Raw genomic sequence first — 13,011 nt, 5'->3', positions numbered from 1 at the left:
TTCTGGATCTCTAAGAAGAAAATATATAGGACAAGACAGGCATACATTCATGAGTCTGAAATTCTCAAATCTTCCACAAGCTACCTTCTCATTCCTGCGAGATATATGCAGGGAAAATGCCCTGCTTAGTAATAACTAGAGTTTTAGCCTGAAGTTCCACACAGAATTTCTAATCTTAGGAAATATAGGAGGCCCTAGGTCAGATCTCACTTGTGGCCTAGACCAGTATTGGGCGTGATATGGAACAAGGTCTACCTGGCTCATAATTACCTGAAGTACTGGTTGAAATCCAGATTGTTAACTCTCCCACAAAGCAAGGAAATTAAGAGTGATGGGGTCAGAATTATGCAGTTTTCATGATCAGTAACTAGTCATTATTTCTAGTCTAACTGGAAAGCAATTTGGTCTCTTTTCTTTCAGGATCTTATCCTTACTTTGGTCTTACAGCTTCCAAACTGATGAAGGGGAGGGACGAGTGTTCTGAAAAAGGAGGGGATCCAGGCAAGGAAACGGTGTTGAGTTTGAACATTTCAAAAATAGTTTATTCTGGGAAAATGGTGCAAGGAGAACAAAAGAAGGTGGGTCACATTTTAGGAAAAGTAATGAAATTTTGTGAGAAAATAGCAGTTGAAGTAAAAAGCAAACTGAAATATAGCATCAGTTTAAACAGTTGATGTTAGAGACAGAAGTAGGAGCATCATACCTACAGAGAGGAAAATACAGTTCTACCATACTGTTGTCCCCAGGACTGAGCAGAACTTAGTTAATTTAACTTACTTGTTTTCAACCCATAGCATCAACCTGTGAATAAAACACAGGACACTTTGTTCTGATTGCATAACAAATTGTAAATATTATCATCACAGGTAAACAAAGCAAACATGCTATTGACAAAAGGTGAGTTGTACAAGGGGAAAGACAGAAATGGGAGCACAAGCAGTCTCAGGCATAAAGAAAATGATGAGATTAGAGTGAAAGTGACTACTGTAGCTATGTACTATAGCTAATATTTCTTGAGAGCTTCCGTGTGTTGGACGTTGAAGGCTGCAAATGTGTTATTATTTGCATCATCATGAGCAACTCCATGCAATGGTGGTTACCATCCATTTCCTCATTGTACAGGTGAGGAAACAGAGGCCCAGGAAGGTTGAGTAAATTGCTCAGGATTGCAGAGCTAATAAACTGAAGAACAAAGCTTCCAAGCCAAGTGGTCCATCTACAGAACCAAGGCTTTTAGCCACTATGCTACCACTTCTCCCTTCAGTAAAAGCCAGCAAAAATTGCATGGCATTACAGAAGAGAAGCAGCATAAGTAATGAAATGAATATGAAGTATTGAAAGGAAGAGGGATGAGAAGTAGTGGGGGCAGGAGTTTGTCTTCCTGCCTCATGCTACGGTGATAAAATCAATCTACAATGGATACAGCAGATAAACATAATGTTTAGAATTATGGGAGTAACATGCATGTGGCCAAAAACTGTCTCTGGAGAGGGGGAACTGGGGTTAGAAAAGTTGAATTTCTGTATCTGAGATGCTATCATGTCCACATATTATTTTCATAAAAATAATTCTATTTATTTAGAAATAGCTTCAACTGTGTAAGTGCATTAAAACATGAAATTCAAAATCATCTTTACATCTCATACATTTGTTAAGTACTTGCCTTATCAGAATTGATCTTTTCAGCTTCAAAGTTTTTTTTTTTAATGAAAAGCATTATAAATTTTAAAAATTGTCTCTGGTAATATTGCCCGGCATGGCTGAGAGGTGTGGAACTATTAGAAGCAAACTGGATTTCAGCCCTGCTTCTGGGAGGCAGTTGCAACAACAAAGGGAAGGAGAGTCTCTGAAGTCAGGGAGCAGGAGCTTTGATCCTCTGGAGTTGTAACAACTTAGAATAAATGAATCAGGCAGCAGGGTGCCGGGAGGAGGCTGTAGGCCTCTCTGTGATGGTGTTGTTTTTGTGGGAAGGCAATGGCACCCCACTCCAGTACTCTTGCCTGGAAAATCCCATGGACGGAGGAGCCTGGTAGGCTGCAGTCCATGGGGTCGCTAGGAGTCGGACACGACTGAGCGACTTCACTTTTACTTTTCACTTTCATGCATTGGAGAAGGAAATGGCAACCCACTCCAGTATTCTTGCCTGGAGAATCCCAGGGACGGGGGAGCCTGGTGGGCTACCGTCTATGGGGTCGCACAGAGTCGGACACGACTGAAGCGACTTAGCAGCAGCAGCAGCAATCTCAGAAATGTTGCATTAGGCTCAGTGCTATGCATTTTTAGGCTGGAGTTACCATGTTTTTCCATCTGTGTACTTCATGAAAGCAAGCACTTTTATGCTCCCTTTGAAATGGGAATCTCCTATTTGAATTGCCTGGTGAAGACATTTGAAGTAATTCATTAAGTATACATATACGTGCTCTATCTCCATCTATGTATCTATCAATCATCCTTTCCCTACTTACCTACCTGTGTTAGTCTGCTCAGGCTGCTATAACAAAATAGCGTAGTCTGAGTGGCTTAAACAACAGACATTTCACACTTCTGGGAAGTCTAAGATCAAGGCAGATCTACTTCCAGGTGAGTCTTCCATTTTTGGCTTGTAGATGGCCATCTTCTTGCTGTAGTCCTCCTCACATGGTGGAGAGAGAAAGCTCTAGTGTTTTTTCTGTTTCTTAGAAGAGCTAATCCCATCATGACAGCTCTACCTTCATGGCCTCTTCTAAACCTAGTTGCCTCCTAAAAACTCCATCTCCTAATTCTATCACACATAAGAGGATAGGGCTTCAATATATGAATCTCTGGAAAGGGACAAAAGAATTCAGTCTTAACTCTCTATATCTGTCTCTGTCTGTCTGTCTTTATGTATAGAATAGTAACAGTGGCTTATAATTCATTTCCCTGTGTTATTTTATCCTTCCTTTACTCGTGTGAGGTAAATTGGCCATAGGAAGATCACTGATTTCACTGAAACACTTGAAAGTTGAATTAACTTTGTGATCACACAATCAATAAATAATGATGCCACAATTCAATCCACATCTTCTCCATCCTGCTTTCCTGTTCTCTTCTCCCTTCCCACTTTCTGACTCTATTCCAGCCACATTATTTGCTAGCTTTTCCCTGAGGACATTGGTATCCTTCTTCTGGGCCTTGCAGAGGTTATTCCCATTATCTGGAATGCTTTTTCCTCAGATATCTGACTCAGTTGCCTTCCCCTACACTGTTCAAATTCCACTTTCCCAGTAAGACTTATCCTGTCTACTGTTTAACTTGAAAACCTTGTTTCTCTGCCCACAAGGTCAATTCCCCATATACTGCTTAATCTCTATTACATTTGTTACTAGGCTTCCCTGGTGGCTCAGTCAGTAAAGAATCCACCTGTAATGCAGGAGACCTGGTCCGATATCTGGGTCAGGAAGATCCCCTGGAGAAGGAAATGGCAACCCATTCCAGTATTCTTGCCTGGGAAATCCTGTGGACAGAGGAGCCTGGTGGGCTACAGTCCCTGGGGTTGCAAAGAGTCGGACACTACTTAGCAACTAAACCACACCACCAACTTGTCAGATAATTTACATAGATTTCTGTTCTCCCCTCTGACTAGAAGATAGGCTACCTAGAGTCAGGAATTTTGCTTTTATTGAACCTGGAGGCCCAACAGAACTCTAGGGTATGCAAGAACTGGACACAGTTATAACTCTTATGTTTGGTATTTTAGCAGCCTATCTCAGAGCCAAGCCAGTTATTAAAGAGAACTTTTCTGATACTTTAAGCAGTATGATAAACTTGAAGTAAACTTAAATTTTCAACAATTACAGAGCAGGCATGGACTCTTCCTTTGTTTTCCAGACACATGAACCTGGATACAAAATCCATCCTCTCTGGGTGAAGTGGGAATATACCAAGATGACTGGCCTAAGTCTCAACTGGATAAAAAAAAAGATGCACAAAAGAGACGTTTAAACATTTTCAAAAACTAAAATCATACAGTGTGTTTCCTCCTCACACATCAGGGATTATCTGGACTCTAGTGTGGTTAGAGTGGTGTGGGGGGAGAGAGAGAGAGAGACAGAGAGAAGTAAGGATAAGTCACCCTGTCTCTCCCTCCTCTGGACCTTAGTTCTTCCTGGATTGTCACTCCTTACACTCAAAACAGATTTCAGGAGTCAGCACACATGGTCATAATGTGTGCCCAGCTCCTCATCCCAGTCACTGGGACCCAGAAAATTTTGCAACCTCAAGTCTGCCTCAACACATCAATATCAACGAGTAAAGACACATAAACAGTAGTAGATTAACAAGAATAAGTTTTTATTTATATATAAATTACATATATATATATTTGTACATAAAGCTAGGAAAGATAAGGGCCCATTGAGGCAAATGGATAGGGGGAGAAGAAGCAGCTAAAGACTGCTGTGGGCACCCTGCCAGTTCCAAGTGTAGGGAAAATAGCCAGAAGTTTGGGTCGGCCAAGTTTACAGTCAAACCAGGGATGGCACAGTTGATGATACATGCAAGTTATTTTTCATCCTCCAAATGGAACTTCTCAAGTCTGGTATCTAGTTCTGAGCTGGGCTCATCTGCTTCTAACCTTGCAACACACACACACCCACATTCCTCACCCATGCACATACAACACACACATACTCCTGCACACCCCTGAGTGTGTGGTCGTTTGGCTCGTTGTAGAAGAAAGCAGGTTAACAGTTTCACTTAAATGGGCAGAGTCGTTTTCCAGCAAAGCCCGTTCATCGTTGCACAGAATCTGCAGAACAAGATCTGCTCTTTATCTGTTGAGTTTCTTCACAGAAGAAAGGAGTTTGCTGATGCTCCAATGAAATCCTGGGCAGGTGATGAAAGTACCAGACCTAGAGCACAGATGCAGCTTCCCTGACCAGGAGCCGCTAAACACAACACTGTGCTCCTCCAAAGTCAGAGGGGTGCCCTGAGTTGGGGTCCCAGGTGTTCTGAGCATAGAAGTTCCTCTCTAAATATATATGGTGCTATCCCCCATCATACTTCCTGGGTTTGGGCTGGGGAGGCCCGGGTGCTTTGTATGCATGGAACACTAGAAGTGTACCCAGTCATAGCAGGTGTGGTGCTGTCCCCCATCGCCCCCTCTGTGCTTTGCATATAAGAGTTCTGAGTCCAATGGCAGGTGTTGACACTGGGGCCTCCCATCCTATATGAGATGTTGCTCCTTCCATCTATTCCACTCATGGTGTATTGGCCAGGTGGGCCCCAGTTGTACGTATGGGAAGTGTGGATACCAGGTCCTCCAATCCTGGGAATGATGTTGTTCCCTCCTGTACCACCACCACTTGGATTTTGGACAGGTAGGCCCCTTGTGTTTGGAAATAAGGTGGAACTTCTAGTGGGTTCCAAGCCAGGGGTGGGTCTCACACTTTCAAATCGAATGGATGCAGTGTTGCCCTGGTGGAAAGTGGAAATTGACTTGTCCCTTAACACAAATTTCTTCTCCATGGTGAAGGGATTTGTAACTGTAGATTTTCTACATTCATGTGGGTCCTGAGTGCAGCAATGGGAAGTGGTAACACCCCAACCTCTAACCATAAGGATGCTGGTGTCCCCTGCCATCACTCTACCACCTGGTTTCAGCTCAGGTAGACCCCAGGCATTTGGATTCAAGTTGGAACCAGATATGTGCCTGGATGCTGGGATGGTGGCTTGCCCTTCCTACTGCAGCAGCCATGCTGCAATGAGATGACCCGCAGGTAATCTGGCCCACAGTAGGAGCACAAGTGGTGCTGGGTGCCCCACACAGTTCTGTCCAAAAGTTAGTTGGGCCAGATGCATCTGAATAAGTGAGGCCTAGGGCATTCACACCAACCCCCAAATTCCCACCAGCCATAGAGACTGCAGATCCCATCAACAGTGGGCCTGATGTGGTACTAGCAGACAGCAAGCTACTGTCTCCAGTACCAGGCACTGTGGTATACACTCCAAAATAGCAGATACATCCCTGGGGAAAATACTGGAGTTGTAGACAAAGGCCGGCTGCATGTTGATGATGATTGTGGCAGACAGGGGATCTGGCAAACCTGAATCCATTATGTTTCCTCTGGGTGGCTGGACTGCAGAAGAGGTTAGCTTTTTATCTCGTGCTAGGACTAATGGGTTTCCCAGTGGAATAAACTTGTCAGGCTTCTCCCTATTGTTGGCCCCAGATGTGGGCTGAATGGTGAGTTCTGGGTCCAAGTGAAGCTTGAAAACGTGGGTACCTCTGTTGACCAACTCCACAGGTAAATAAGTTGAAGCTTGGGTCCAGGCATTGCCACCACTGGGTGCTGTGTTCTCAGAACCAACAATAGCATGTGATATGGGTAGTGGTTCTCCTTGGAGTCAGAGGTAGACTGAAAAATAAATCTGAGAAAGAGGTGTTGTATCCATAGCATCGATGTCAAAGACTGGTTTAACGTTTGTACAGATGCCATCTGCTGGAGCATGGATAACTGCCAAAGCCATAGGTGGGGGACTGGGAAAAACAGGAACTGAAACCATAGATGGGGGTTGGGAGAGGCAGGACCCAAAGCCATAATTTGGGGACTGAGGGAAACAGCCAAAGCCCTAGAGAGGGGGCCAAGGAAGACAAGACCCAAAGCTGTAGATGGGGGGCCAGGGGAGACAGCGGCCGGAACCGTAGATGGAGGGATGGGGAAGACACCGGCTGGAGCCCTAGATAGTGGGGCTGGGGAACACAGGACCCAAGGCCGTAGATGGGGGACCAAAGGAGACATTAGCCGGGGACCTAGATGGGGGGCTGGGCAAGACAGCAGCCAGAGCCTTAGATGGAGGGGCCAAGAGAGGCAGCAGCTGGAGCCCCAGATCGGGGGCTGGGGAAGACGGCAGCCTGAGCGCCAGGTGGGGGCCCGGGGAAGACGGCAGCGGGATCCCCAGATGGGCTGGGGAAGATGGCAGCGGGATCCCCAGGTGGGGGCCGGGGAAAGACGGCAGCCGCATCCCCAGGTGGGGGCCCGGGGAAGACGGCAGCCGGAGCCCCAGATGGGCTGGGGAAGATGGCAGCGGGATCCCCAGGTGGGGGCCGGGGAAAGACGGCAGCCGCATCCCCAGGTGGGGGCCCGGGGAAGACGGCAGCCGGAGCCCCAGATGGGCTGGGGAAGATGGCAGCGAGATCCCCAGGTGGGGGCCGGGGAAAGACGGCAGCCGCATCCCCAGGTGGGGGCCCAGGGAAGACGGCAGTCTGATCCCCAAATGGGGGCACCGGGAAGACGGGAGCCTGATCTCCAAATGGGGGCCCCGGGAAGACGGGAGCCTGATCCCCAAATGGGAGCCCGGGGAAGACGGCAGCTGGAGCCCCAGGTGGGGGCCGGGGAAAGATGGCAGCTGCATCTCCAGGTGGGGGCCCGGGGAAGACGGCAGCCGGAGCCCCAAATGGGCTGGGGAAGATGGCAGCGGGATCCCCAGGTGGGCGCCGGGGAAAGACGGCAGCCGCATCCCCAGGTGGGGGCCCGGGGAAGACGGCAGCAGGATCCCCAGGTAGGGGCCCGGGGAAGACGGCAGTCTGATCCCCAAATGGGGGCACCGGGAAGACGGGAGCCAGATCCCCAAATGGGGGCCTGGGTAAGACGGCAGTCTGATCCCCAAATGGGAGCCCGGGGAAGACGGCAGCTGGAGCCCCAGGTGGGGGCCGGGGAAAGATGGCAGCTGCATCTCCAGGTGGGGGCCCGGGGAAGACGGCAGCAGGATCCCCAGGTTGGGGCCCGGGGAAGACGGCAGCCGCATTCCCAGGTTGGGGCCCGGAGAAGACGGCAGTCTGATCCCCAAATGGGGGCACCGGGAAGACGGGAGCCTGATCCCCAAATGGGAGCCTGGGGAAGACGGCAGCAGGATCCCCAGGTTGGGGCCCGGGGAAGACGGCAGCCGGAGCCCCAGTTGGGGGTCTGGGGAATACAGAGGCTTTTTGCTGCTTATCTGTGGTCACAAATGTGGGCCGAGGGTTGGTTTGGGAGTCAAAGGGATAGTTAAAAATTGAAGCGCGGCAGGGGACCATCGGCACAAATGGGATGGTGGTGTCTGGTCTCTGTGCAATGTGTGTCTGCTCCACCCAAATACCTGGGGGAGACAGAAAAATGACAGCTTGATCAGGGGGAGTAGTGTCCATGTCAGTGATGCCCGGATTTGAAGGAGACGGGGAGGTCACACTTGCAGATGCCATGACTGTGGTGGTAAAAGGGACTGAAGTAGAAGTGATGGGCTGGTCAGTTAGAACAGGGGGAGCGATGGGAGGGTCTGGAAGAGGGGTGAGTAAGTATAAGGGAGGGGGAGAATCTACACACATGGGTGTTGGGGTTTCATTTTTGTAGGAGGGTGGCTGGGAGGAGAGGGTTGGGGTGCTCAGAGGTGTGGAGAGGTCAGAAATAAAAGGTGGTGTTGCTCTGACTGAACACTGAGGGCCTCCATCCTCCTTAAGCGTTATTCCCACAATGGGATTGAAAATTGGAGGAAGACGAGAATCTGCAGAAATAGCAGAATGAGAGTAAACACGGTCTGTGTGTCTTGCCTCCTGATCCATACAAGGTGTCAGGTAAGGTGGAAGGCCAGCCAGATTGGGGAATCTGGAGGACAGGTCGGCCAAGTCAGTGGTAGTAGGAGGGACCTCTAAAATGTGACTGACCGGAACCAGGGAGCCTGCGGTCCCTGGGGCAGGCGGAGGGGCACTGCGGCGTCGCATGGCCTTCCTTGTATCCTTCAGGACTTTGTTCCGATGTCGCTCCATGCTTCGTTTCAGGGTGCCCCAGTTTCTGGCAAGAGTCATGCCTGGAAGCTTCGGAGGTGGGGGAAGGTCACTGCGACCCCACGGCAGAGGCAGCGGTGGTGGCAGTGGTGGCAGCAGTGGCGGCAGTGGCAGAAAAAGCAGCGGGGGCATCTTCCGCTTGCGGTGGTGCCTACTGCTGGCAAATCCCAGGGAAGAAGAGCTTCTCCGTGGGGTGTCTGAAGGTTGTTCGCGCTGCAGCACCTTCCCAGACATCAGTGAGTCAGGGGAGCTGGGTCGGTGGTCTTCACCCAGCACTTCTTCTATTGGCCTGTCGGGCAGCAGGTTGCAGCACGGACTTGAGGCAGAGAGCACCGTGGCCAGGGGGCCAGGCTGCAAGGGAGGCTGGCCATCTCCAGCAGTGCCGTCTGAGCAGATGGCGGGGCTTTCGGAGGAAAAGTTCATCCGAGACACCTGGGCTTTCTCACTAAAGTTGCCTTCTGGGTGCACCGGAAGGAGATTTGGAGGCTCAGGACTGCATTGGAAGGACGCGAGGACCCCGCTGGTCTCCTGGGGCCTAGATGTCATTGTCATATCCCCGTTGCGGTATGGACTTATCTTTCTTTTTTTTTTTTTTTTTTTAACTCTCCTTTTTTTTTTTTTTTTATTACTTTACAATATTGTAATAGTTTTTGCCATACATTGACAAGAATCAGCCATGGGTTTACATGTGTTCCCCTTCCCGGACCCCCCACCCACCTCCCTCCCCCTCTCATCCTTCTGGATCATCCCATTGCCCCGGCCCTGAGCCCTTGTCACATGCATCGAACATGGAATGGTGCTCTGTTTCACATATGACAATACACATGTCTCAATGCCATTCTCCCAGAACGTCCCACCCTCACCTTCTCCCTCAGAGTCCATAAAATTGTTCCATGCATCTGTGTCTCTTATTCTGTCTCGCATATAGGGTTATCGTTACCATCTTTCAGATTCCATATATATGCATTAGTATACTGTATTGTTGTTTTTCTTTCTGGCTTACTTCACTCTGTATAATGGGCTCCAGTTTCATCCATCTCAGTAGAACCGGTTGAAACTGGGAATAGAACTGCCATATGACCCAGCAATCCCACTGCTGGGCATATACACCGAGGAAACCAGAATTGAAAGAGACGCGTGTACCCCAATGTTCATCGCAGCACTGTTTACAATAGCCAGGACATGGAAGCAACCTAGATGTCCATCAGCAGATGAATGGATAAGGAAGCTGTGGTACATATACACAATGGAATATTACTCAGCCATTAAAAAAAATACATTTCAACCGGTTCTACTGAGATGGACTTATCTTTCCATTGTCCTCTCCTTCGGCCTCTGTGTGACCTTCCTCCTTTGTCGTGCCTTCCCTGTGTTCTTCTTGGACCTTCGCCTCACTCTCTTTTGCGCAAGGAAGTAGGAGGTGACTGGTTGGTACCAGCTTCCCAGCCTCGACGACCCAAGCAGGTAGCTCAGGTAGTGAACGCAGGAGAATAATTTTGCGCCCCGGTGGAGGAATTCTGACAGTTCTCGAAGGTCCGAACATCATGGAATTACGAGTGGACAAGACGGGCTGCTTCTTCGGCGAGTCCTTCAAGTTCACCAGGGGTAGGACGCCCACACGGGAGTACCCAGCCTGCTGGATGGGGTAGTGCCTTTTCGGCGCGATGTAAAAGCTGGATGATAAAGGCACTCGATCCTGGTTGAGCAGCCTACGACCCGGGTGTAAAGCAGGAGCTGGAGCAGCGGGGTGTAAAGCAGGAGCTGGAGCAGCGGGGTGGCCCCGGCCAGATGTGATGGCAACCCGAGAGGGCAAAACCAGTGAGCGATGGCCCAGCGGGTGCCGGCGGTGGAGCGCGGAAACAAATTTACACAGTAAATTGCCCATATAGGACAGATTGTGCGCCAAACGCCCCGAGAATAGAGTGTGAAACTGGGAGAGCGTCTCCCTAGCTTCTGACTCCTATCGCGGTCAAACACGCACTGGAGAAACGATTCCTCAGCCTGGCGTTTGTGACATGTCCATGGTATACGCATCACAGAGGGCAAACTCCGGGGCAAAGGGCGGGGCCCCTCCCGGACTCTCTAGCAGCTGAGACTTCCCACTGTGGGTGCAGGTGTTTGGCACCAGAGGCGCCACCACGCAGAGACTGTTCAGGACTGTGGGGGCTTCCTCCTCCAGAGCTCATCCTGTCTAGCATCTCATCATGCAGCCCCTTTGGTGCCTGCATGTGTATTGGCCAGCCCCTCCCTGCCTGGGTCTCAGAGGCCTGTGCAAAGCTGAGTGCAGGAGCCACCCACCCTGTGGAGGGGTGGTCCAGCACCTATGGGGGACCTCCCCAGCTTCTCTGCGAGGCCTGGAGCCAGGACCACTTTCTCCACTGCTGTTCCTCTGCCATCATCACCAGCCGGCAGAGAATGCAGAGACCTCACCTGGCCAGATGCTGCACCCCACAACGTCCCTTCTTGGCAGGTAAGGCTCTTTCTTCACTTCTTTTTAGAAATTTGGTACAACAGTTAAACCTTATACTGTTCTTCAGGGTGTGCAGATGGTAATGGCTTAGCCAGGATTTGAACCAAGCCTGCTCTGGACTGTGGTGCCTCCTTGTCATACATGCTTCATGTGTTACTGTTCTTTTCTTGTACTCCTTATGGCACTTAGCCCTAAGTGTCATACCTATAATGAGCCTATATTCTACCCTGTAGAAGGTTTTCTTTTGCTCAATTCATGAATTGATCACCTACCGCACTGGGTTCTGATCTCAGAAGATGCAGGTTAGGGACCACCAGTTGTCAGCATAGCACCAGCGGAGGTTTTCCCTTTGGTCTAGTTTGAAGGATCCAGATATGTAAAGATTATAGTCTAAATAAATCGTGGGCTTTCCTGAAAGAAATTTACCAGTGAATTATCCCGTATGAATTAGAAGCCAATTTCTCTGGCCTTCCTGGAGTTATTTTCAGTAAGGCAGTTGCCTTTCATGTCTAGAAAGTAAATACATCATTTATTGTAGCTTCATAGTGGATCACTGTGTCAGTTTAAAATAGTCAGGTACAATTTGGTCACTGTGAGCATGTCAGCTTGGTCCACTCTTTACTACCATATATAATTCTCGAGATTCTTATGCCCAGGAGAGAAGAAGCACTCTTGGGTGTCTAGGACAAGGGAAACATGTTATTATTCACAAGGTAGAAGCTTCAAAATAATAGGAAAGAACTGGAAAATCCTAGTCTAACATGGCTTTATCGAGTTTGAATCTTGTTTCTTTGGCTTACTTCATTGGAGTGTTTTCTTTCTCCTGTGTTTCTCCTGTAACACATTGTGTGTTACACATCAGGCATGTGACATGTAGAGGTTTCAGAACCCAGAACTGTATTGATCAGTGAAATTTTATTTATATATTTTAGTTTAAAATCTCTTTAAAATAACATGACATAATTCATATATTATAAATAAGTTTTGCCCTCTGCCCTTGAGATTCTTTTTATAGTATGTCAAAGCAAATTTGGACTTCCATCCCCAATAAGATTTGAGATTGGAGGGCACAATAAGTTTTTCTCAGACCTAAATTATGTCTGAAAAAAGCGAGAAATATCATGAGCCCTATCTGACCTCTCTAGGAGCAGAAATGATTTACAGCCGTGGCATTTAACCATAATTCCTTGATCTTGTTTGAGACGAGTTCAGTAAGGAACAATCTCTTGATTTTTGTTTCTTCTTTGTTTTCTTGTTTTGCTTACCAACAATCCATTGTAATCCATGTATTAATATGGCAGCAGGCTGAGTGATCTTTGGAGCTCATTAAAGTAACTTTTTTTCCCTAAAATAACTTTAATTTCCTTGTTTTTCAGCTCCTCTTCTTTCCTTGCCCTTTACCATAACCAGAACTCACCAAAAGCTGACTGGCTTTGTGCAGACCCCTCTTAGGACAATCTTTCCTTAATTATTTTATTCATCACTCTGTTTCATTTTTTGCCTTCTAGAAATATGTTGAAATCTTTCTGTAGTTGATGACTTCCACAACCTCTTGGCTTTTATTAGCTTATTAATTTGGTATTTCTACACTTTTATTTAAATATGGTTTCAGAAGGAACAGAAAGTAAATATGTGCCCTAGTCTGCCATCTTGAGCTGAAAATCCCTGTCAATTTTAGCATCCAGCATTCCCATAGGGGGAAAAAAAAAAAAAACCTTGACATTAATAGGTGTAACACTCAAGATTTCAGCTTTTCTTGGGC

General features: G+C 48.1%; 1 protein-coding gene and 1 long non-coding RNA gene across 4 annotated transcripts in view; one reads left to right on the top strand and one right to left on the bottom strand.

Annotated features, from left to right (window-relative positions):
- The window catches only part of LOC145506786 (uncharacterized), a 107,803-nt gene that overhangs the window by 48,781 nt on the left and 46,011 nt on the right, over positions 1–13,011 (top strand). For 2 of the 3 annotated variants that reach the window (XR_014054336.1, XR_014054338.1), the window contains exons 4-5: positions 8,774–9,343; positions 10,079–11,249. This is a non-coding gene — a long non-coding RNA (uncharacterized LOC145506786). Of the gene's footprint in view, positions 1–1,122; positions 1,631–8,773; positions 9,344–10,078; positions 11,250–13,011 lie in introns of those variants that run through there. The other variant, XR_014054333.1, reaches the window with a different exon arrangement.
- On the bottom strand, positions 6,723–10,998 carry LOC145505885 (nuclear pore-associated protein 1-like). The gene is made up of 2 exons (XM_081489078.1): positions 10,085–10,998; positions 6,723–9,350 (listed from the first exon to the last, which is right to left on the bottom strand). The coding sequence occupies exon 2, from the start codon at positions 9,329–9,331 to the stop codon at positions 6,809–6,811; it is 2,523 nt and encodes an 840-aa protein (XP_081345204.1). The 5' UTR covers positions 9,332–9,350; positions 10,085–10,998; the 3' UTR covers positions 6,723–6,808.

Source organism: Giraffa tippelskirchi, chromosome 1 (assembly GCF_054371585.1).
Source record: "Giraffa tippelskirchi isolate mGirTip1 chromosome 1, T2T-mGirTip1v1.2.pri, whole genome shotgun sequence".
Lineage (NCBI taxonomy): Eukaryota > Metazoa > Chordata > Mammalia > Artiodactyla > Giraffidae > Giraffa > Giraffa tippelskirchi.
The sequence above is the reverse complement of the archived record's forward strand: the minus strand, read 5'-3'. Positions and strand labels throughout refer to the sequence as shown.